The sequence below is a fragment of the Coregonus clupeaformis genome, chromosome 19 (genome assembly GCF_020615455.1).
Source record: "Coregonus clupeaformis isolate EN_2021a chromosome 19, ASM2061545v1, whole genome shotgun sequence".
NCBI lineage: Eukaryota > Metazoa > Chordata > Actinopteri > Salmoniformes > Salmonidae > Coregonus > Coregonus clupeaformis.
This window is the reverse complement of record NC_059210.1, coordinates 10,340,183-10,362,385: the sequence shown is the minus strand read 5'-3', so window position 1 is coordinate 10,362,385 and position 22,203 is coordinate 10,340,183. Positions and strand designations below refer to the sequence as shown.

Genomic DNA, 22,203 nt, shown 5'->3' with positions numbered 1-22,203 from the left:
GACATGGGGGGAGGTTCATTTGGCGACCGGAGCTGCCATCCAGTCCAAAATGTGTTCGTGGCGGACACATAGCTGAGTGTTGTTTACGTTTTTCTGCACTGTGATCGTATCTTTTCATTTCAGCATGAGCTGTAGCCTAGGTTAGATGATATCAACACTTCAATGAGAAAGTGTTTTGTAGGCTATGCATTAGCCTATTATAGTTCAGAATTGCGTTGCCTGAAGCAGTCTACATGATTGGAGAGATGAGATGGATGTGCTATTTCTCCACTACAGAATTATGGCCTCAGGTAAAGTGACTGACCTTGTGCCACGTTTAAAACAACTGGGAACTCAGAACTGGTAACTCGGAAATCTTAGACTTCCGACTTCAGTGCGATCAAAATCAATTTGAAAGGTAATCCGAGTCGGAATTCCAACTCGGGAACTCGGGCCTCTTTCTAGAGCTCCGACTTTCCAACCTGATGATCACTGAGTGAGAGCCAAAAATGTTTTCTGTTGCCTGAGGGCAATGATTTGCAGTAGAGGGTTAACGGGTAATTTTACTTAAAAAAATAAAATAAAATTCATATCCACAAATATGGTCTCAGAATATAATATTTAGCAAATAAGCCTCATAGCTATCCTGCTAGCAAGCCTCTGTTTACTTCCTGGTAAAGTGTCAGGATGATGCAAAATGCTTTAAAACACCCTTTTAATATGATCATGTCAGTTTCCCTGCATCTCTATCAACATGAAGGAGCAAGATAATACAGTCATGGTGGCTCTGTGTGTGTGTGTGTGTGTGTGTGTGTGTGTGTGTGTGTGTGTGTGTGTGTGAGTGTGTGACAAAGCAAAAACAGGTTTTAGACATTTTTGCAAATGTATTAAAATAAAACATTGAAATAGTACATTTGCATAAGTATTCAGACCGTTTACTCAGTACTTGTTGAAGCACCTTTGGCAACGATTACAGCCTCGAGTCTTCTTGGGTATGACGCTACAAGCATAGCACACTTGAATTTGGGGAGTTTATCCCATTCTTCTCTGCAGATCCTCTCAAGCTCTGTCAGGTTGGATGGGGAGCGTCGCTGCACAGCTATTTTCAGGTCTCTCCAGAGATGTTCGATCGTGTTCAAGTCCGGGCTCTGGCTGGGCCACTCAAGGACATTTAAGGACTTGTCCCGAAGCCACTCCTACATTGTCTTGTCTGTGTGCTTAGGATCGTTGTCCTGTTGGAAGGTGAACTTTCGCCCCAGTCTGAGGTCCTGAGCACTCTGGGGCAGGTTTTCATCAAGGATCTCTCTGTACTTTGCTCCATTCACCTTTCCCTCGATCCTGACTAGTCTCCCAGTCCCTGCCGCTGAAAAACATCCCCACAGCATGATGCTGCCACCACAATGCTTCACTGTAGGGATGGTGCCAGGTTTCCTCCAGACATGACACTTGGCATTCAGGCCAAAAAGTTCAATCTTGGTTTCATCAGAGCAGAGAATCTTGTTTCTCATGTTCTGAGAGTCCTTTAGGTGCCTTTTGGCAAAGTCCAAGCTGGCTGTCATGTGCCTTTAACTGAGGAGTGTCTTCCGCCTGGCCACTCTACCATAAAGGCCTAATTGGTGGAGTGCTGCAGAGATGGTTGTCCTTATGGAAGGTTCTCCCATCTCCACAGACAAACTCTGGATCTCTGTCAGTGTGACAATTGGGTTCTTGGTCACCTCCCTGACCAAGGCCCTTCTCCCCTGATTGCTCAGTTTGGCCGGGCGGCAGGCTCTAGGAAGAGTCTTGGTGGTTCCAAACTTCTTCAATTTAAGAATGATGGAGGCCACTGTGTTCTTGGGGATCTTCAATGCTGCAGAATTTTTTTGCTACCCTTCCCCAGATCTGTGCCCTGACACAATCCTGTCTCAGAGCTCTACCTCATGGCTTGGTTTTGCTCTGACATGCACTGTCAGCTTTGGGACCTTATATAGACAGGTGTATGCCTTTCCAAATCATGTCCAATCAATTGAATTGACCACAGGTGGACTCCAATCAAGTTGTAGAAACATCTCAAGGATGATCAATGGAAACAGGATGCAGTTGAGCTCAATTTCGAGTCTCATAGCAAAGGGTCTGAATACTTATGTAAATAAGGTATTTCTGTTTTTTATTTTTTATAAATTTGCAAAAATTTATAAAAACCTGTTTTTGCTTTGTCATTATAGGGTATTGTGTGTAGATTGCTGAGGGGGGAAAACAATTGAATCAATTTTAGAATAAGGCTGTAACGTAACAAAATGTGGAAAAAGTCAAGGGGTCTGAATACTTTCCGAATGCACTGTATACTCTGAGGGTTCAGACGGTTGGGTCTGGACAGATGTGAGTGTCTTGGCTCACCATTCGTCAGCCATATGGAAATGTCACAGAGCAATCATAAACAATTATCATCTCCATCTCTCAGACCTGTGGTGGAAAAGGGCACATTTACATATGGACACAAAGGACCAGACTCTTCACGTCAGGAACAGACGTACTCTCAATCACACTACAGAAGGGAAGAGAGAGAGAGTGGGAATAGAGAAGACTAAATAATGTGGAGAGATGTCGTGTATTTTTTTCAAACATCTAATTTTGATGATTATTCGTCGATTATTGGCATCGTAGCTTGGCAGATAAGCATATTATTGACATGGAAACTCCCTCTCTCTGTAATGAGAGTCCAAGTCTGAAACTCATTGTGAGTGATCAGATTCCAGGATCAACATCTTCCACTGTACTATTCATCTGTCTTCTTCATTTTCTTCCTGTTAAAAACAGGGGATGCGCAGCCTGTCATGGAGCGTACCACAGGCTTTCAGCTGATCATAAACCATGTAAATCAGCTGGAGAGACAGGGAGGAGGCGGCAACAGCAGGGAATGAATGGCTAATGGGGGTTATGGCAGACCTACTGTCGACACACAGGCTCTGATCAGAACTCAGAGGATTGGGAGGATAGGGGGAGGAGAGGGGGAGTTGGGGGAGAGATGGATAGGGGAAAGGGGAGAGGTAGGAGGGCGAGGCTTGGGGGGTGGGGGATGAAGAAAAATAGACAGATAGAGGGAAGGGATGGGGGTTGAAGAGGGCAGCTGCTGTTTCCTGTTAATGATCATAAATAAACACAAAGATAATATGATTCTGTTGCCATGAAAATGAATAGTTAAGCCTCTTACCAGGAAGCCCATGTAATCAAGGAAGAAAACAACTGCATATAGGGCTCGTATTGTGGGACAAAATGGTAGAATAATGTCTCACTGTTTTGTTATATTTGGAGAATATTGACATTGTTTCATGTCAATTCACTTACCTGATTTTGGTGCTCCCAATAGTTAATTAATTGGTAGTAATGTACATGTACCACAAAGTACAGGTTCATTTCAAAAACCAAAATCATTGTATTTGGGACAAATCATTCACTAAACCCTAAACCTCAACTAAATCTTGTAATGAATAATGTGTAAATTGAGCAAGTTGAGGTGACTTAACTGCTTGGAGTAACCCTGGATTGTAAACTGTCATGGTCAAAACATATTGATACAACAGTACAGTAGCTAAGATGGGGAGAAATCTGTCCATAATAAAGCGCTGCTCTGCCTTCTTAACAGCTTCTACCCCCAAGCCATAAGACTGCTGAACAATTAATCAAATGGCCACCCGGACTATTTACATTGACCCCCCGCCCTTTGTTTTTACACTGCTGCTACTCGCTGTTTATTATCTATGCGTAGTCACTTTACCCCTACCTACATGTACAAATGACCTCGACTAACCTGTACCCCCTCAAATAGACTCGGTACCGGTACTCCCTGTATATTGCTTCGTTATTGTTATTTTGTTGTGTTACTTTATATTTAATATTTTACTTTAGTTTAATTAGTAAATATTTTCTTAACTCTATTTCTTGAACTGCATTGTTGGTTAAGGGCTTGTAAGTAAGCATTTCACGGTAAGATCTACACATGTTGTATTCGGCGCATGTGTCAAATACAATTTGATTTGATTTAACAACACTATCAACAAGGCAGGTCCTACAGGCTCTAGTTTTGTCGCACCTGGACTACTGTTCAGTCGTGTGGTCAGGTGCCACAAAGAGGGACTTAGGAAAATTACAATTGGCCCAGAACAGGGAAGCATGGATGAATGCACCGAGCTGTCTGTTTGAACTACTGGCACACAGCTCAGACACCCATGCATACCCCACAAGACATGTCACCAGAGTTCTCTTCACAGTCCCCAAGTCCAGAACAGACTATGGGAGGCGCTCAGTACTACATAGAGCCATGACTACATTGAGCTCTATTCCACATCAAGTAAATCACTCAAGCAGTAGAATCAGATTTTAAAAAAACAGATACAAATACACCTTATGGAACAGCGGGGACTGTGAGGAGAGAGACACACGCATATACACACACACGATAACACACGCCCTCTACAGACACGTACAGACAGATGTTGGGTTGTAGATACAGTATGTGGTTGTACAGTAGTGGCCTGAGGGGAACACACTTCATGTGTTGTGAAATGTAATGTCATGTTTTTAATTGTACACTGAGTGTACAAAACATTAAGGACACCTTCCTAATATTGAGAACAGCCTCAATTCGTCGGGGCATGAACTCTACAAAGTGTTTATAGCATTCCACAGGGATGCTGGCCCATGTTGACTCCAATGCTTCCCACAGTTGTGTCAAGTTGGCTGGATGACTTTTGGGTGGTGGACCATTCTTGATACACACGGGGAAACTGTTGAGCGTGAAAGACCCAGCAGAGTTGCAGTTCTTCACACAAACCAGTGAGCCTGGCACCTACTACCATACCCTGTTCAAAGGCACTTCAATCTTTTGTCTTGCCCATTCACCCTCTGAATGACGCACATACACAATCCATGTCTCAATTGTCTCAAGGCTTAAAAATCCTTCTTTAACCTGACTCCTCCCCTTCATCTACACTGATTGAAGTGGATTTAACAAGTGACATCAATACGGGATCATAGCTTTCACCTGGATTCACCTGGTCAGTCCATGTCACAGAAAGAGCAGGTGTCCTTAATGTTTTGTCCACTCAGTGTATATAACTGCCTTAATGTTGCTGGACCCCAGGAAGAGTAGCTGCTGCCTTGGCAGGAACTATAGGGGATCCATAATAAATAGAAATACAGACATTGTTGTGTTGTTATTATGAAAAATGGTCTGATAAATAAAGATTTTAATGCATTTTGGAAATAGCATACTAGTTTGGAATGTATACCATTCTACTTGGCAAGTTGTACGTTTACAGTGTGAATATAATGACACTGTTTGTTATGTTTCTTCTCATCTGTGTGATTGCCCTGTTAATCACTAGGTGGCAGTAAAGGCTAGAAAACTCATCTGTAATGTTGGGAGATGAGATGACAGTCTACAAATGACAAGGACCATCCAGCTTGGTACCTGTGAGAGAACAGCAGAATCTACATCTTATGTATTTATGAGTCATTGTAGGGCTTGTTTTCTTTCATTCCTCATATTTTAAAGGCCTTCTTTTTTGGACCTTACATGTGGTTCTCTGTGCATCCAGGAATATTTGAATTGCTGTTCTATGTACTGCTATAAATAATAATAATAATTTGCCATTTAGCAGACGCTTTTATCCAAAGCGATTTACAGTCATGTGTGCATACATTTTTCTTTTTTTTGTGTATGGGTGGTCCTGGGGATCGAACCCACTACCTTGGCGTTACAAGCACCGTGCTCTACCAGCTGAGCTACAGAGGACCACATGTGAACACACCTGTGAAATAATTATGCTCAATTCATTTACCAGTGGAAAGAGAAAACCCATCCACCTAAGGGGACAGAAGTCAAAGTGTCCCTGCCAAACGGAGAAGTGGTCCAAGAGCCACCCACCAGACGTCCACGATTCAGTGTATAGCGCTGTGTTGTGTGTGTACTTGCGTGTGTGAGTGTGTGTGAGATGGCATACCAGATTGTGTGTGTGTTCCCTCCCAATTACACATATACATGCCCATAGATAGCTGAACTGTCATGTTTCATAAGGACTCTCGCGCTCTATCTCCGTCTCTCTATCTCTCCCTCCAGTTTACAGGAAAATTACAATTGGCCCAAATTACAACTGTGGTCCTCTGTAGCTCAGCTGGTAGAGCACGGCGCTTGTAACGCCAAGGTAGTGGGTTCGATCCCCGGGACCACCCATACACAAAAATGTATGCACGCATGACTGTAAGTCGCTTTGGATAAAAGCGTCTGCTAAATGGCATATTATTATATTATATTATTATACAGTGAGGCAAGCAGCAGACTTCTTAAGACTCAGCAGCTGACTTAATACTTTCACTGCCTTGCCTTCATCCTTTGGCTCACAGCATGTGATTGGTGCGTTTTAGGTGGGACTCCTCCTCCTACCTGTTCCTGTCAGGGAGAGTCTGGTTCTGGGCCGTGAGGGGGCTTGGAAACTGATGTGTGTTTTCATTTCACCCAAGTTCCCTCGTGAAGTCCTTCATCGCTAAATATATCCCAGGTATAAGCACCCCAATGTATTTTGCATTCTTCTCACGCCAAAATATGGTTGTGCGCACACGCACTCACAGGCCTCCATCCCCTAACACACAGAGTGCAGTAGGAACAGACGTGATGAGAGAGAGGTCCAGCAGCATTGATGCTTATTCTCATTGCCAATGACTTGGTCTGTGGTGGAGCAAACCACACTGCTGCTATAAGACATTATCATGGTTTACCCTATCAGTCCTGAGACGCCAGCAAAAATCGGCTTTTCATTTATCTGACTTTCATTTATCTGGCATGTCCAGCCCTTATATTTAGCCTCACAATTAAGTGGTTTACCATTGTCTTTTCAGGCCAACCATGACTACAAGTAGAACACAAAACAATTAGAACACAAAACAAGTAGAACACAAAACAAGTAGAACACAAAACAATTACAACACAAAACAATTACAACACAAAACAAGTAGAACACAAAACAATTAGAACACAAAACAATTAGAACACAAAACAATTAGAACACCAAACAATTAGAACACCAAACAATTAGAACACAAAACAATTAGAACACAAAACAATTAGAACACAAAACAAGTAGCACACAAAACACGTAGAACACAAAACAGTAGAACACAAAACAAGTAGAACACAAAACAAGTAGAACGCAAAACAATTAGAACGCAAAACAAGTAGAACACAAAACAAGTAGAACACAAAACAATTAGAACACAAAACAAGTAGAACACAAAAAACAAGTAGAACACAAAACAATTAGAACAAAACAAGTAGAACATAAAACAAGTAGTACACAAAACAAGTAGAACACAAAACAATTAGAACACAAAACAATTAGAACAAAACAAGTAGAACACAAAACAAGTAGTCACAAAACAAGTAGAACACAAAACAAGTAGAACACAAAACAATTAGAACAAAACAAGTAGAACACAAAACAAGTAGAACACAAAACAAGTAGAACACAAAACAAGTAGAACAACAAAATAACATGTAAAATGTAAATTAGAACACAAATCAATTCGACAAACAGTTACATGAAAATGTCAATAAAAAAATAAGGTCCGCCAAAGCAAAAACCTGCTAAAAATGAATTTATATGAATGCTGTAATTACATAAATTGTTTTCTCGCTGGGAAATGAATATCCAAATAGTTTGGAGTTTGTGACAGCAACTATGTGATCTTATTACAGTATTATAGACAGTATGTCCTGGGATTTCCTATGATCTTCTATGTAGAAAAACCCCTTACTTTCTAACGACTCTTGTGTTGTGAGCGTCATAGAGCAAAAGTCTCTGTTTTTCATAGATAGCTTTTAATAGTTTGTAGCTCAAACCAGTCGACACTACAGACGTTTTTGTATAAAAGACCCGGCCCCGGGCCCCTTCGGGATCCGCCCTTGTCTCAAACACTGTTCTAGCTCAGCCCCCATTAATCACACATACTAATGGTTGGTATCTACGGATGCAGAAGAAATAGACAAATCCAACGGTACAACCCAGAAGTCTGTAACTCAAAGTCCAAAATGAGCCGGCGTTACGGTGGGACTCTAATACAGTATAATATAATATTTATGGGGCCATTTTGTAGCTCTTGCTGTATAATTGCCCTTTTATTTTTTTATTTTATTTTACCTTTATTTAACCAGGTAAACCAGTTGAGAACAAGTTCTCATTTACAACTGCGGCCCTCATCAGATACATTACCTTGGTCCTGTCAGAGAATTCTCAATGCTCCGTTTGCTTGCAGAGCATAAGAACAGACAGAATGAAGCTTTACAATAAAGATAGAACTGCAGATAATTATATTTTATTCATTCATTATATTTCCAGTTCACTAAGTGGAGAAACTTAAATAGAAATGAAAAGAGACATACATTGTTAGTAAAAACCTTGAAACTGTTTTTTGAATGAGAATACAACCATTTTGCTATACTGTCACAAAGTGGATGAGTTTGGCAGACCTTGTGCTGCTCATATAATAACCCACATACAGCATAATACCACAATGTTATAGTACATTATAGTACTTATCTAACACTCCAAAGTACATTATATCTCAATGTTTACGGAGTACTGTATGGTTTCATATAATACAGAGAAGTGACATTTCAGAAACACACAACTATAGCTGACAAATGAAAACAATTCAAATTTGAATTCATGGGCAACATCTTTTCCTGTTAGTTACAATAATGTACAATGTTCACAGCTAAGAAAAAAGAAATACAAACAGAAAATGTATATATTGAACACAGCTCTCCCCAACAAGTATAACTATCTCATGCACAGCTCTTCCTTTCAGGTTGTCATCGAATTTTGTAATTTAGGTGAACCATCCCTTTAAGCGCTGTGTTTCTCTGTACAGTCAAAAGTATATATTTACAAATTCAACCAAGACTAGACATTTCTGTAAAAAAAAAAAAAAAAAAAAACACGTAAAACTTGATGCAAGTTAAGAAAAAAAAGAACTTGCGATCCCTTCAAAGGCCCTCAAACGTACTGTACAAGTGAGCACCTCTTTCCTAGCATGAATATTATCCCCTCAACAACAGCACACACACATGCACACGCGCACGGCAGAATTACAAAGACTTCATAGATGACCAGAACCTTTGAAAACGGCAAAGAATTGTAAACATAAAATGATTTTACCGTGTCCAATATGACTGCCCTTTGCCGCTTGTTGGAAGGAAAATAAATCCCATATCTGAGAAAAACCACTGGGAAGCTTTTTAAAAGATGACTAAATGAATTATTCCTTCCTTCATGATGTCCTCCATCCTTCCATCCCTCCCTACTGAACTCATCATCCCCAAGAGTGTGACTTCACCGTCCTCTGGCTTTGTGCCCATTCCACTCACTGAACTCTGGGTAAAACAGTATTTTTTAAATAAATCTAGACTGAACTGAATCCGAGTTCTGAGGCACACTACTGCTGAAGGCCATGAAGCATCACAAATGAACATTACAAAGCAAAGCAAAAGAAAAGCTGGAGTTGGACAGGAAGAGCCATAAGGTCAGCGTCAGGTGAGATCATGTGAGGTGCAACCACAGGAAGTGATGTCACATGCAGGTCAAAGGTCATGAGGATGATGTCATGAGAGCACGTATCACATCAGAATTTGCATTCTCAGTGATCAAAACAAAGGTGGCATGTGAGGACCAGTGGAGGCTGGTGGTTTCCATGTGTTTGATACCGTTCCATGAATTCCATTCGAGCCATTACAGTGAGTCTGTCCTCAGATTTAAAGTGACCCCAGCCTCCACTGGTGAGGCTGTTTGAAGTATTGATTTTTTAGGCAAAAGAAGAATACTTTTAGGAGCTCTCTGTCTGGATATACATACTGTACAAAATCCTGCAATGTAAATTCAACCTTTACCTTTGTTACTGTAAATTCAACCTTTCACTATGTGACTGTATATTCAACTTTTACCTTTGTTACTGTAAATTCAACCATTGTTACTGTAAATTCAACCTTTCACTATGTGACTGTATATTCAACCTTTACCTTTGTTACTGTAAATCCAACCTTTGTTACTGTAAATTCAACCTTTCACTATGTGACTGTATATTCAACCTTTACCATTGTTACTGTAAATCCAACCATTGTTACTGTAAATTCAACCTTTCACTATGTGACTGTAAATTCAACCTTTCTGCAACAACAACTGTATAAACTGTACAAACTGCCCCTGTCTTGCAAAAAATCCATAGAATAATAGCCGTACATTTAGTAACACATTTCACCACTATGTCCACAAAGACATTGATGCCTCTTTATGGTGTATTAAAGTATCTCTAACATACACAATAATATCAATATAATGCTTTGACTGGAAAAACAATATGGTAAATAATTCAAATGTGAACCGTATAGTAGTCCAAGATAGACAATATCTTCCATGTAATATACTAATCAGCATTCATCTCAATGTGTTAATATATGGTTGTACATAATTTCAGGATTTCCATGCACTGTATTAGAATCGTAGTCCTCCAGGAGTATCTAGTATCTCCAATGTGTCTCTTATGTGTCTGTGACAGTAGTGTGGTTCTCATAGGTGGTTCTGGGTGCAGATGGGTGGGGCATGTGATGATGATGATGATAAGCCACACAATGATGTGATTGGACAGCCCTGTGAGATGGGGGATGGAACAGTCACCGCAGCGTCTCCTATAGGCTGGGAGGATAAACGTCTAATTAACTACCCAAAAAATATCAGTATCTGCAATGCCGCCTAGTGGCCTGGCTGTCCATTTTTCTGCCGACACACAAAAAGTTCAATATAATGTAGCGCCACCTAGTGGCCTGGCTGACCGGTTGACTGGCTACACAAAGGAATTCATAGCGGTTGTATTAACCGGGGAGGGGGCCTCAGAGTGCTCGTGACCCACAGCAGTTTCCCTGGTGGAGCTATTTCCACTATACTGTCCAATAAAAGACCCATCCTCGTTGAACTGTCCGTCTCCGCCATCGCCGCCATAGTCAACTAAACTGTCGTCACTGTTGTCCCTGTGCACCGTCCTGTAAGAAGGTGTGCGGCTCCCTTTTAACGGCTTATGGTCCTCAGTGTCACTAGGAGAAAAGGACATGCAGGTGTTATGATGACAGGATGAGGTAAAAAATGAGTTTAGTGCATGGCCATTTTTTTAGATGGAGCGCTGAAGGGCCGCCAATTCATTTTACTTTGGTTACCCAGGTGAAATTACCTTTGGTAGTTTTGTAATTTCCTTATTAATATTGAAAGTAGGATAGCCTAAGGCCTGATCCATTGATCTATCCCACCAATCTACAATTTTAGTTACTTATGATAATATTGTATAAATACTCAAATGTTTACTTAAATAGTACTACTTCTGATAGTCATTAACATGTCTGTCCACTGCAGCAGATTCATTTTCTGTAGCGAAATTTACTTTGCCCCAAGTCTAAAAAAAATGGTAGACATGAGCGATTAGTTGGTTCCATCACGCAACAGGGAAATTCAAGCAAAATCATACCTGTTCCAAATTCCCCCTGAAACCATAACATGAGGTGGAAAATAATACATATGTACTGTGTTGCTGGACATCAACTTTTCTCACCAACAAAGGTTGCAATGAAAAACAGAAAATCCAAGGCAATGATATGAAATGCCCCAAAGCAAAAAATACACATTATCACAATTTTGCAAACAAATGAAGAAACAGCAAAGAATGCTTTCTTTGAGCATTAGTTAGTCAACAATGAAATCAATGTGAGGTTATGATTCATGACAGTGAATAGCAGGTGAACGCTCCTTCATAAAGCTTTCATAATGATCATTAATAATTAATTACACCTGTTATTACCATTCATAACAGGTTATGTCAGCTTATATCACACATGAAAATAACTAACGTAATCAGGATAAAATCTAACTGCAGTTACATTATGGAAATCACTGCATATGGCAGAAAAAAAATTACTATGATATGTTACGATATCACTATGTAGGCTTTATGACAGTTCATGACCGTTTAGAAGACATATAAGGACAGTGGTGTAACCCTGTGATGGTTTTTACAGCAGGCCTTTTTCTCCAAGTGGCTTTAGTTACTGTTTATATAACAGATATCACCCCTTTGGTTCCTCCTCTCATGCTAGTCTAGCAGTACCCTGCCTTACCTTGCCTGACACCTAGCAGTACCCTTCCTTACCTTGCCTGACACCTAGCAGTACCCTTCCTTACCTTGCCTGACACCTAGCAGTACCCTTCCTTACCTTGCCTTACCTTGCCTGACAACTAGCAGTACCCTTCCTTACCTTGCCTGACACCTACATCCCCAATACACAGTGCAGGAAGAACATATAGAATGATCAGAGGGAGAGCTATATAACCACTAACTCCTCATCCACACACACACACACACACACACACACACACACACACACACACACACACACACACACACACAGGGGATTGCTATATATGCTATGAGTATAAATAGATCCTGTCATGGCAGAATTGAGAGTATTTTACATTTACGTCATTTAGCAGACGCTCTTATCCAGAGCGACTTACAGTTAGTGAGTGCATACATTTTCATACTGGGCCCCCGTGGGAATCGAACCCACAACCCTGGCGTTGCAAACGCCATGCTCTACCAGCTGAGCTACTAAGGACTACATTTTACTACGTTTTAAAATGGGAATAATGTTTTCATCTGTAGACAGAACTAGTTCTGCAGACTAGAGACTAGACTGACTTGTATCTTGTACACTTGGTAACCCATCAGTGTTTTATATCTGTGTTTTACTGTACCCTTCTGTGTCTAAGCATAGAGCACCCACACACCCATCCTAACATAGCAGTATGGACAGTGCCTTGCGAAAGTATTCCCCCCCCTTGGCATTTTTCCTATTTTGTTGCCTTACAACCTGGAATTAAATTTGTGTTTTTTTTGGGGGGGGGGGGTTTGTATCATTTGATTTACACAACATGCCTACCACTTTGAAGATGCAACATCTTTTTTCTTGTGAAACAAACAAATAAATAAATAAAACTTGAGCGTGCATAACTATTCACCCCCCCCCCAAAGTCAATACTTTGTAGAGCCACCTTTTTCAGTAATTACAGCTGCAAGTCTCTTGGGGTATGTCTCTATAAGCTTAGCACATCTAGCCACTGGGATTTTTGCCCATTCTTCAATGCAAAACAGCTCCAGCTCCCTCTAGTTGGATGGGTTCAGCTGGTGTACATCAATCTTTAAGTCATACCACAGATTCTCATTTGGCTTGAGGTCTGGTCTTTGACTAGGCCATTCCAAGACACTTAAATGCTTCCCCTTAAACCACTTGAGTGTTGCTTTAGCAGTATGCTTAGGGTCATTGTCCTGCTGGAAGGTGAACCTCCGTCCCAGTCTCAAATCTCTGGAAGACTGAAACAGGTTTCCCTCAAGAATTTCCCTGTATTTAGCGCCATCCATCATTCCTTCAATTCTGACCAGTTTCCCAGTCCCTGCCGATGAAAAACATCCCCACAGCATGATGCTGCCACCACCATGCTTCACTGAAGGAATGGTGTTCTCGGGGTGATGAGGGGAGTTGGGTTTGCGTCAGATATAGCGTGTCCCTTGATGGCCAAAAAGCTCAATTTTAGTCTCATCTGACCAGAGTACCTTCTTCCATATGTTTGGGGAGTCTCCCACATGCCTTTTGGCGAACACCAAACGTGTTTGCTTTTTTCTGGCCACTCTTCTGTAAAGCCCAGCTCTGTGGAGTGTACGGCTTAAAGTGGTCCTATGGACAGATACTCTGATCTCCGCTGTGGAGCTTTGCAGCTCCTTCAGGGTTATCTTTGGTCTCTTTGTTGCCCCTCTGATTAATGCCCTCCTTGCCTGGTCTGTGAGTTTTGGTGGGCGGCCCTCTCTTGGCAGGTTTGTTGTGGTGACATATTATTTCAAATTTTTTTATAATGGATTTAATGGTGCTCCGTGGGATGTTCAAAGTTTCTGATATTTTTTTATAACCCAACCCTGATCTGTACTTCTCCACAACTTTGTCCCTGACCTGTTTGGAGAGCTCCTTGGTCTTCATGGTGCCGCTTGCTTGGTGGTGCCCCTTGCTTAGTGGTGTTGCAGACTCTGGGGCCTTTCAGAACAGGTGTATATATACTGTGATCAAGTGACAGATCATGTGACACTTAGATTGCACACAGGAGGACTTTATTTAACTAAACAAGTCTTTCTTTTTTTTTTCACTTCACCAATTTGGACTATTTTGTGCATGTCCATTACATGAAATCCAAATAAAAATCCATTTAAATTACAGGTTGTAATGCAACAAAATAGGAAAAATGCCAAGGGGGATGAATACTTTTGCAAGGCACTGTAGGTTGTTATGTAAGCCTGTAGTCACACCAGAACAGCTCATTAGAGTTAGGTTGGTATGTCTTTATTGACATAAAGCTCCAGTCCACCTTGGTTGGAATAATGGCATGGATGGAAAGTATGATATCTCTTCACAAAGGCACTTTATATCATACATTTAGCCTTGTGATATATTGTCTAATACTCGTTATTTGAACAGTATAAACTCTGTTATATTGTCAATTTTTTTCTTATTTTAATGGACTTATTAGGGTTTCTCTCATGTTATGATCATAAACTAGATAGAGTTATGATGTGGACAATATAAACAGCATCCTTTTAGCCCTAAAACTGACAGTACTCTCAGTGCTGGCCACGTCCCTCCAACATGCTGATAGCTTCATACTGGATTACATATACTGTACATATCTAGGATTTCATCTAAGACATTATTGCCTACAGTGAGTTTCATATAAGATCTTCATCACACCATGCACATCAGACAACATTATATATCCATAATCTATAGATGTATGTATCACAGCATATCATGTATATTATATAACATATTTAGGTTTAAATATATGATACAAAAAAGTAATAATATCAAATATTAAAACAAAACCCATCATATAAATTGGAAAAAAGCTGGACCAGTACAAAATAATGTTTCCAAAACGCTATACATACATAAAGTGCTTCAATGTTCTTAATATAATATTATTAATTAATATCTGCATGGTTGGTTGGAAAAGCAAGCAGTCTAGAAACATTACTAGATGATGCTATTGCAAGCATATCTAGATTACTGCAGATAGTTAGAGGATGCTATTGCAAGCATATCCAGATTACTGCAGATAGTTAGATGATGCTATTGCAAGCATATCCAGATTACTGCAGATAGTTAGAGGATGCTATTGCAAGCATATCTAGATTACTGCAGATAGTAAGAGCTAATATGGACTGGGATGAGTGTCCTCACTGTATGTATGCTTATGTATGCAAACATTAATTTACTAAGCACGTATATTATATAATAGAATAGCTATATTGATACGCATAATGTACTCGTTACAAGGGATTCATTTGGTTAGAAATGAGACATTAATGGGGCAGGTACAGTATCTACGCATGCCAGTTTGGGATGCTGCAACTGAATACTGCACATTTTCCTGACAGTCCTAGGGAAAGTTTTTAAAAGCTAGAAAAAACTAAAACTTAGACCTGAATAATACTGTATATCCTGCTTCTCGAATGACGCAACACAGTCAAACACACTACAATATCAATCTGGTGGGTGGGCACACAAGCCACCAACACACTAAGCAGAGAAGAATCCCTTCCCCGTCCCCGTCCCTGACCCTGATCCCGTCCCCATCCCTGACCCCGTCCCTGACCCCATCCCTGACCCTGTCCCAACTTCTTCCATGAGAACAGGCTTGTGCTTTACTGTGTAGCTCCAAAGGGCTGCACTGCTAGAATCCCTGTTAGAACGATGCTGGTCCAATGGAGGTCTGAGGCCCAGCAGTTGGAGGTCAGCTGTTAGTAGGATGGGGGGGGGCGGGGGGGCTCGTGCCCATCTGAGAGGAACCAGGTCAGAGGAGGGAGCGGGGACTTGGTGGGGTTGTTGGGCTTAGGGCAGGATCTTGGCCCATGGGCTCCAGAGGACAGAGTCACGTTTCTCACCTGTATTCCCCAAAAGTACAGTCATCCTCTTTCATGGGCTGGAACTCTGGGTCTGTGTGAGCGTCCTCTTTTTCTTTCACTAGGGACAGAGAGCAAATGGGTCTGTTACTATGACCTCTAGGTGATGGATGTGGAGACGGAAGTGAGTGTGTTTGTGTGTGTTTGTGTGTGTGTGTGTGTGCGTGTGTGCGTGTGTGCGTGCGTGTCTGCCTTTACATGTGTGATTGTATCACCCACCTGGGTATTTGCCTCCCTTGTTCCTCTTGATGAAGCAGATGATGAGGAGGATGAGGATGAGGAGAGCGATGGCACACATCAGACCGATGAACCATCCCTGGGTGGCGATGTCCACCTGTCTGGATGGTACAGCTGGTCAGGCAGCGAGGGGAGGAAGAGAACATGACCGTTAGTGACTGGCCTGGTTGCTTTAAATTAGGAAGGTAACCTTGTTCCTATACTGTAATATAATGAAAATGTAATGGACAATAACGTTTTGTTATGTTAACTCCTCATTATTAGCATATTGTAATGACAGCTCCTAAAGTAGATATGGACCAATAAAACATAAGTACAGGATAGTATGGACATAGGTTTCCAGAGAACCCTTTGTGAGCAATATATATATTTTTTTACATATTGTTTGGAAATTGTTACACAGTGTTACTGTAACAGACAGTTGTTATGTTAGTGATGTTATGTTGTTGTTGTTGTTGTTGTTGATAGTTATGTTAGTGATGTTATGTTAAACATCTCAGCTGTGGATATTACAGAGAGTGTTAATGATGGTTAACAGCTTGACTTCTACAGTACGTGAGGTAAACAACATTCACTTCTTTTCTAATGCTCTTTATTCCTTTCACTCTCAGACACACACACACACACACACACACACACACACACACACACACACACACATTTACACAGACATTCCAAAAAAAACAAAAGTTAACCACAGAAGGAAAGACAATCAGGTGGATAATTAGACAGTTACACATCCGTCTTCTACATTATGTGAATGATATCCATCATCTATATGAAAATGCTCTTACTGTACGCCTCTCCAGGAAAACAAAACCTGTGTTCTTAACTTCTAACAACACACAGACAGGAGGACATCATGCAGGTCAGAAAACTACCACGTCTACATCTCTACTGAACATGCCTACCGTACGTTTCCATTAGAATGACCACAACAACAGATATACTGTTAATAAACTGGACCGTATACCTACTGAACAGGTGCCTGAGCAGTAGAGAATAACACATCTAGCATACCAAACAATGTTTCACAATCTCTACAGCAACACAGGGCAAGGCAAGGTGAGGCCGGGCGGCGCAGGTGACGACCTGCCAATCGCGTGCTGCCTCACCTGGAACGGTCACCAAAAGCTCCTCTGATTGGTGGAGCACCGCTTGGTCGTCGTGACCCTTGGCAACCACGCGTACCCTATAGGACAGGCCCTCCTTTAAGCCCTTCAGCACATAGGCCTGAGAGCAATTTACATACTCTTTCTGCCAGTCCTCTTCACCTAGAGAGTTGCAGGAAGAAAGGTGCTTTGAAAGATGTTTGTCTGTCTGGTGCACATTTTAGGACATCCATCATAGTCAAAATGTACGGTGCACATATTAGGACTACCATAGTTAGTTAGACTAACATTGTTAATGTCCTAATATGTGCACCGTACACCTGACATTGTAACAACGTTGGGATGGGCTATGGAGTTTCATGCAGGGATGGTTTTATCTTGTGTCATGAACTGGCAGCTATCATATCAATATTAGATATCACTAATTGTGTAAATGGGTCTTTCTATAAACTAGGGTAGCAGTGAGGATTTCCTACACTGGGCAACTTGCTACAGCTACATTGATAATAAGCTACAATTTTTTTTCATGTCATTACATTAACATATATGGGGGATCATAGCTATATTCAATACAATTCACGAGTTGATTTAAAACCTATGTTTAATCCTTTATCATGGTTGGTGTCTTGACCAATTTGTTCAAAATAATGTGACATAAAACACGACTTTTCTGTCCTTGCATTCATGGCAGTGTAAGTTGTCGTTATATCATTAAATTAGACATTGAACTTGAACCCTGTAAGAATCCTGGATCCAGCTGTCGGACAGTTCTTTGTATAGAGATCTCAGAAATGTTATGTTACGGTGTGAAAACAGTTTTCATGGGCACACAAATCCAAAATAATAAATGCGATCGCTAAATCGAATGCTTCTAACCAAAAGAGTCACCTTACCTTGATACTTAAAACCTAAATTGATACTGTCATTAACGTAGTTCTTCAATAATTATGCATAATACTTGTTGGATGCGCATTTGGTGTCCAGCTGATTGGTTATGCCATGATATTTTTACACATCATCATCTGATCCAGGAAGGAATTTCCTGAATGACAGTCAAGTGAAGAACAGCTGTTGTGATAGCGCACGTGAAGCAACAACAGCCCAAGAGCTGGAAAAAAAAAGGTGATTTCAAGGAATATTTTGGTGTCTGGTTCGTTACGCCGGTGAAGACAGTTGTGCCTGGATCCACGTTGGATCTAATAACCCTAGCGGATTGATGTTGATCATCTGTTGTTGTCTGCTTGATTTACAGCATGGTCTCCTTAGATTTAACAGAGAAAGCATCAAGGTCATGTGTTCATGTTTTCCTATGTTTTTGTGCCTCGGATTGGACACAGCGTCTACTGTTCGCAATTGTGTAGTATAGACTATTGCGCAACACCCAACGCTATTCCTATGAATTATTCTGGATATAATGACAACAAATTATATAGCCTAGTGGGTTTCTTCACAATATAATCTGGTAATGAAATAACATGACAAATACATTTTGGTTTTCCATGTTACACCTGCAATTTTAAACAATACAAGGGGATTGAAGTAACCTACTTGAACTTGAATTTGGAGCTCAGAAATTCATGTACTGGAATAAGCCTACCTTGAAAATAGGCCTCCCTTGAACATTTCCTCAATTTGGTGCTTGAAAAGTCCTTGTAATTATTGCAGCCAAGTCCTAGGCCTATGTTGTTGTATAGGTGGCAATTTGCATATATTCACTTTTAAGTACACATGTGGAACTGCATAAAAAACCTCATCATTTTTGTTTCAAACCATTTTCTTATTTTGATCCCAATGTCACACATTGGCCCCATTATTTATAGAAAGACCCAAATGTGTATTATGTTATTTCATGGAATTCTACAAATGAAGTATGGGGATTATAAAAACTCATTAGAGGATGTGTCTCAGTGAGAAATTGTGTTATCAGACTAAATCAGATATGCTATTTGAAACAGCGCTTTTACTACATTATTGGGATAAAAACTGATGGGGATGGTAAAACTGTTGAATTAAGTTTTTCTAAATATTCATATTACAAACACAATTACAGTAGGTGTGTATTTTTACCTTCGGTGCAGGTCAACGTAACAACTACAGATATGTTGAGAGTTCAGTCATTATGGGATATAAAAAATATCCTTTTAGACCCGGGATGGGCAACTCCAGTCCTCGGGGGCCTGATTGGTGTCACACTTTTGCCTCAGCCCCAGCTAACACGCCTGACTCCAATAATCAACTAATCATGATATTCAGTTAGGAACGCAATTAGTTTAAATCAGCTGTGTTTGCAAGGGATGGGGAAAAAGTGTGACAGCACTCCCCTGTTTTAGACTGTTTCTGCTGCTTTTTACTGTGTGTTATTAGGTTTGTGCCAGGGCAGTTTGAAGGTAGTATTCTGTGTTATGGCCAACAACAAAGATACTATTTGAATCAGACTAGATCATTTATCATATCTCTGCTAGACACATAACTGCCAATGTTTGTATAAACCTGCATTAGCCAATCATTGAGTAGGAGTCTCTTGTACCTAGATGTTTAAGTATAACTGATGTACAGTAGATAAAATAGCATGTCTTACTGTTGTCGTTCTTAACTATATATTCTACATAAACATGTTTTTCCGCTCCCCAGTACTCCCAACTGATAAGCGTTCCGTCCTCTCCCACGGAAGAGCTAACGTTCCCGAATGCCGGAGCAGCTGGATGCACTGAGCACAACAAGAGAAGAAGACAACCATGAAGCTCACACTCTAGGTCAAAGGTCAGGGAAAAATACAGTACTAATCAAACTCTTCCTGGTGAAAAATCTCCTAAAATACATCAATCTGAGTCTGACTTTGTTTAAGTCTGTGCACTCACACTCAACTTACTAAGATACTGACAAAGCCTGTAGATGACTTTGCTACAGTTTATACCAGTGGTTCCCAACCAGGGGTACTTGGCCTATCCACAGAGGGCACTTGAGAAGACTCATGAGACCATAGGCCTACTGGTAAAATGCACATTAGGGGGTACTTTATGGGTACTCCGGGCAGAGCAAAATTCAGTTGGTGATACAGTAACCAAAAAAGGTTGGGAACCACTGGTTTATACCATACAAATAACACATCATTTGCTTGTAGGCCTACGTTATATTTACATCTGTCTGTATCATAGAATCTATAGGTCAAAATCAAAGCAAGATGCACTTTGATTTTCCAATCCACTTTCAGTTAGGCTTACTTCAAAGTCTATCAAATCTACAGTTCCTCCTTTCCTATATGAGCCTTACAAACGAATTCAGACAATGAAGCCTGAACATTTGTAATACATTAAGAAAATCCCTTAGACTGTAAGATGTGCATGGACAGTGACTAGAGCGGCTGTACCCTTGTGGAATGGGTGGCGTGGAGGAGGAGGAGACCCTGCTATGGGAGGTGAGGGTTGGGTTTGGGTGTTCCCTGGAACAACATGGAGAAATATAAGAAACTCAACACTCAACAGACACAGCAGGCATAGAGGTAAGACAGTGAGCTGGTTACACACAGGTCCATCACCATGCATGCAGAAGGAAGTGTGAGAAAACAGTCAGCACGTTTGAGCAGATCAGTTGGAGCAGGATTCAAACACGCACGATGTCATGCACGGGACGGCACAGCGCAACATCAGCCAGACATAGACACAGAGACATAGATCAGCAGTCACAGAGTCGCCATCACGCCGTTAGAAAGTAAGATACAACACTGAAGAGTTTTGAGTGTGCTGCCAAAGAAGCACCACATCATATAATTATGTCTCTACAGATGTAGGATTTTAATTTGATCACTCTATTGTTGCTGAGAATTTCCCTGCACCGCAGGAAATGCAGATGAGCTTTGTGATTTACATAAATTCACTGAAAACCTGCACTAGCACACGGTTATATTAACACTTTTTATGTAGCCTCATTTTAACCAGCTAATAGCCTAACTACCGATCAAGCAACATTACGGACTAAACGTTCAAATCCTGTTGCTGCAGGATTATTTTTGTAAATGTTTTATTGTCACTTACACTTGCTGTGACAATATAGGTCAAATTAGGATCCTACATCTGTATGTAGCTATCTTCAAGGTTTCAGCTTTGAATTCAGGTCCTGCTGGGTCGAGCGGTCGAGGGGATTGGTGGAAGCAGGAGGAGAGTCTTTCAAAAGGGGAACGCAGGCTTGGACCAGTCTTTGAAGCCAAGGCAGTATATATAAAGCATCTCAGAGTACAGTATGAGTGCTGATCTATTCATTAAAAATGATTCTAGGTCAGTACTCTTATTCTGAGATGCTTTGTAAATATGGGCCCAGATCTGTTTGTATGAGGAGCATGCAGACTCTGAGCGCTACAGGTACCTCCTCCAACCTTGTCTACTGAAGGCTGATACATTAGGACTTCGAGGGGAAAGGGGGGGGGACACAAAAGTAGATATCAAGGTCAATATGACACCTGCATGTCCCTTTCATTAAATGTACCAGTGAGTAAGCATGAACATGCTGTAATATAAAACTAACTGGACCAGCTACTGTCAAAGTACAACTGGGAAACACACTCACGGTTAGTGATCTTACAACCATGACTACACAGAGGTTATATCATGCTTTGGCACAATGCTGTACACTTTTTCACACACCGAAGACAATTCAATAGTAGATCCACAAGGACAACAGACGGACATTATAAACATAAAACAGAGAACCATGCTTCATAAGCGAGTATAAGTTACACAATACACCATCTAGATGTTTGGGGTTGACTTGAACCATTCAACATGGTACATGTGTGGAATGGTATGTA

At 40.9% G+C, this 22,203-nt stretch overlaps 1 protein-coding gene across 14 annotated transcripts in view; it reads right to left on the bottom strand.

Annotated features, from left to right (window-relative positions):
* Positions 1-8,309: 8,309 nt before the first annotated feature.
* Positions 8,310-22,203, bottom strand: part of LOC121531634 (neuronal cell adhesion molecule) — a 162,204-nt gene continuing 148,310 nt past the window's right edge. For 7 of the 14 annotated variants that reach the window (XM_041836970.2, XM_041836976.2, XM_041836972.2 and 4 more), the window contains 3 exons: positions 16,273-16,404; positions 16,036-16,114; positions 8,310-11,095 (listed from right to left, as the gene is read on the bottom strand). In XM_041836970.2, the coding sequence (XP_041692904.1) occupies positions 10,849-11,095; positions 16,036-16,114; positions 16,273-16,404 (458 nt within the window). In that variant the 3' untranslated portion in view covers positions 8,310-10,848. Of the gene's footprint in view, positions 11,096-16,035; positions 16,115-16,272; positions 16,405-17,405; positions 17,565-19,980; positions 20,110-20,769; positions 20,842-21,761; positions 21,801-22,203 lie in introns of all 14 variants that reach the window. The other 7 variants (XM_041836963.2, XM_041836964.2, XM_041836966.2 and 4 more) reach the window with 3 other exon arrangements.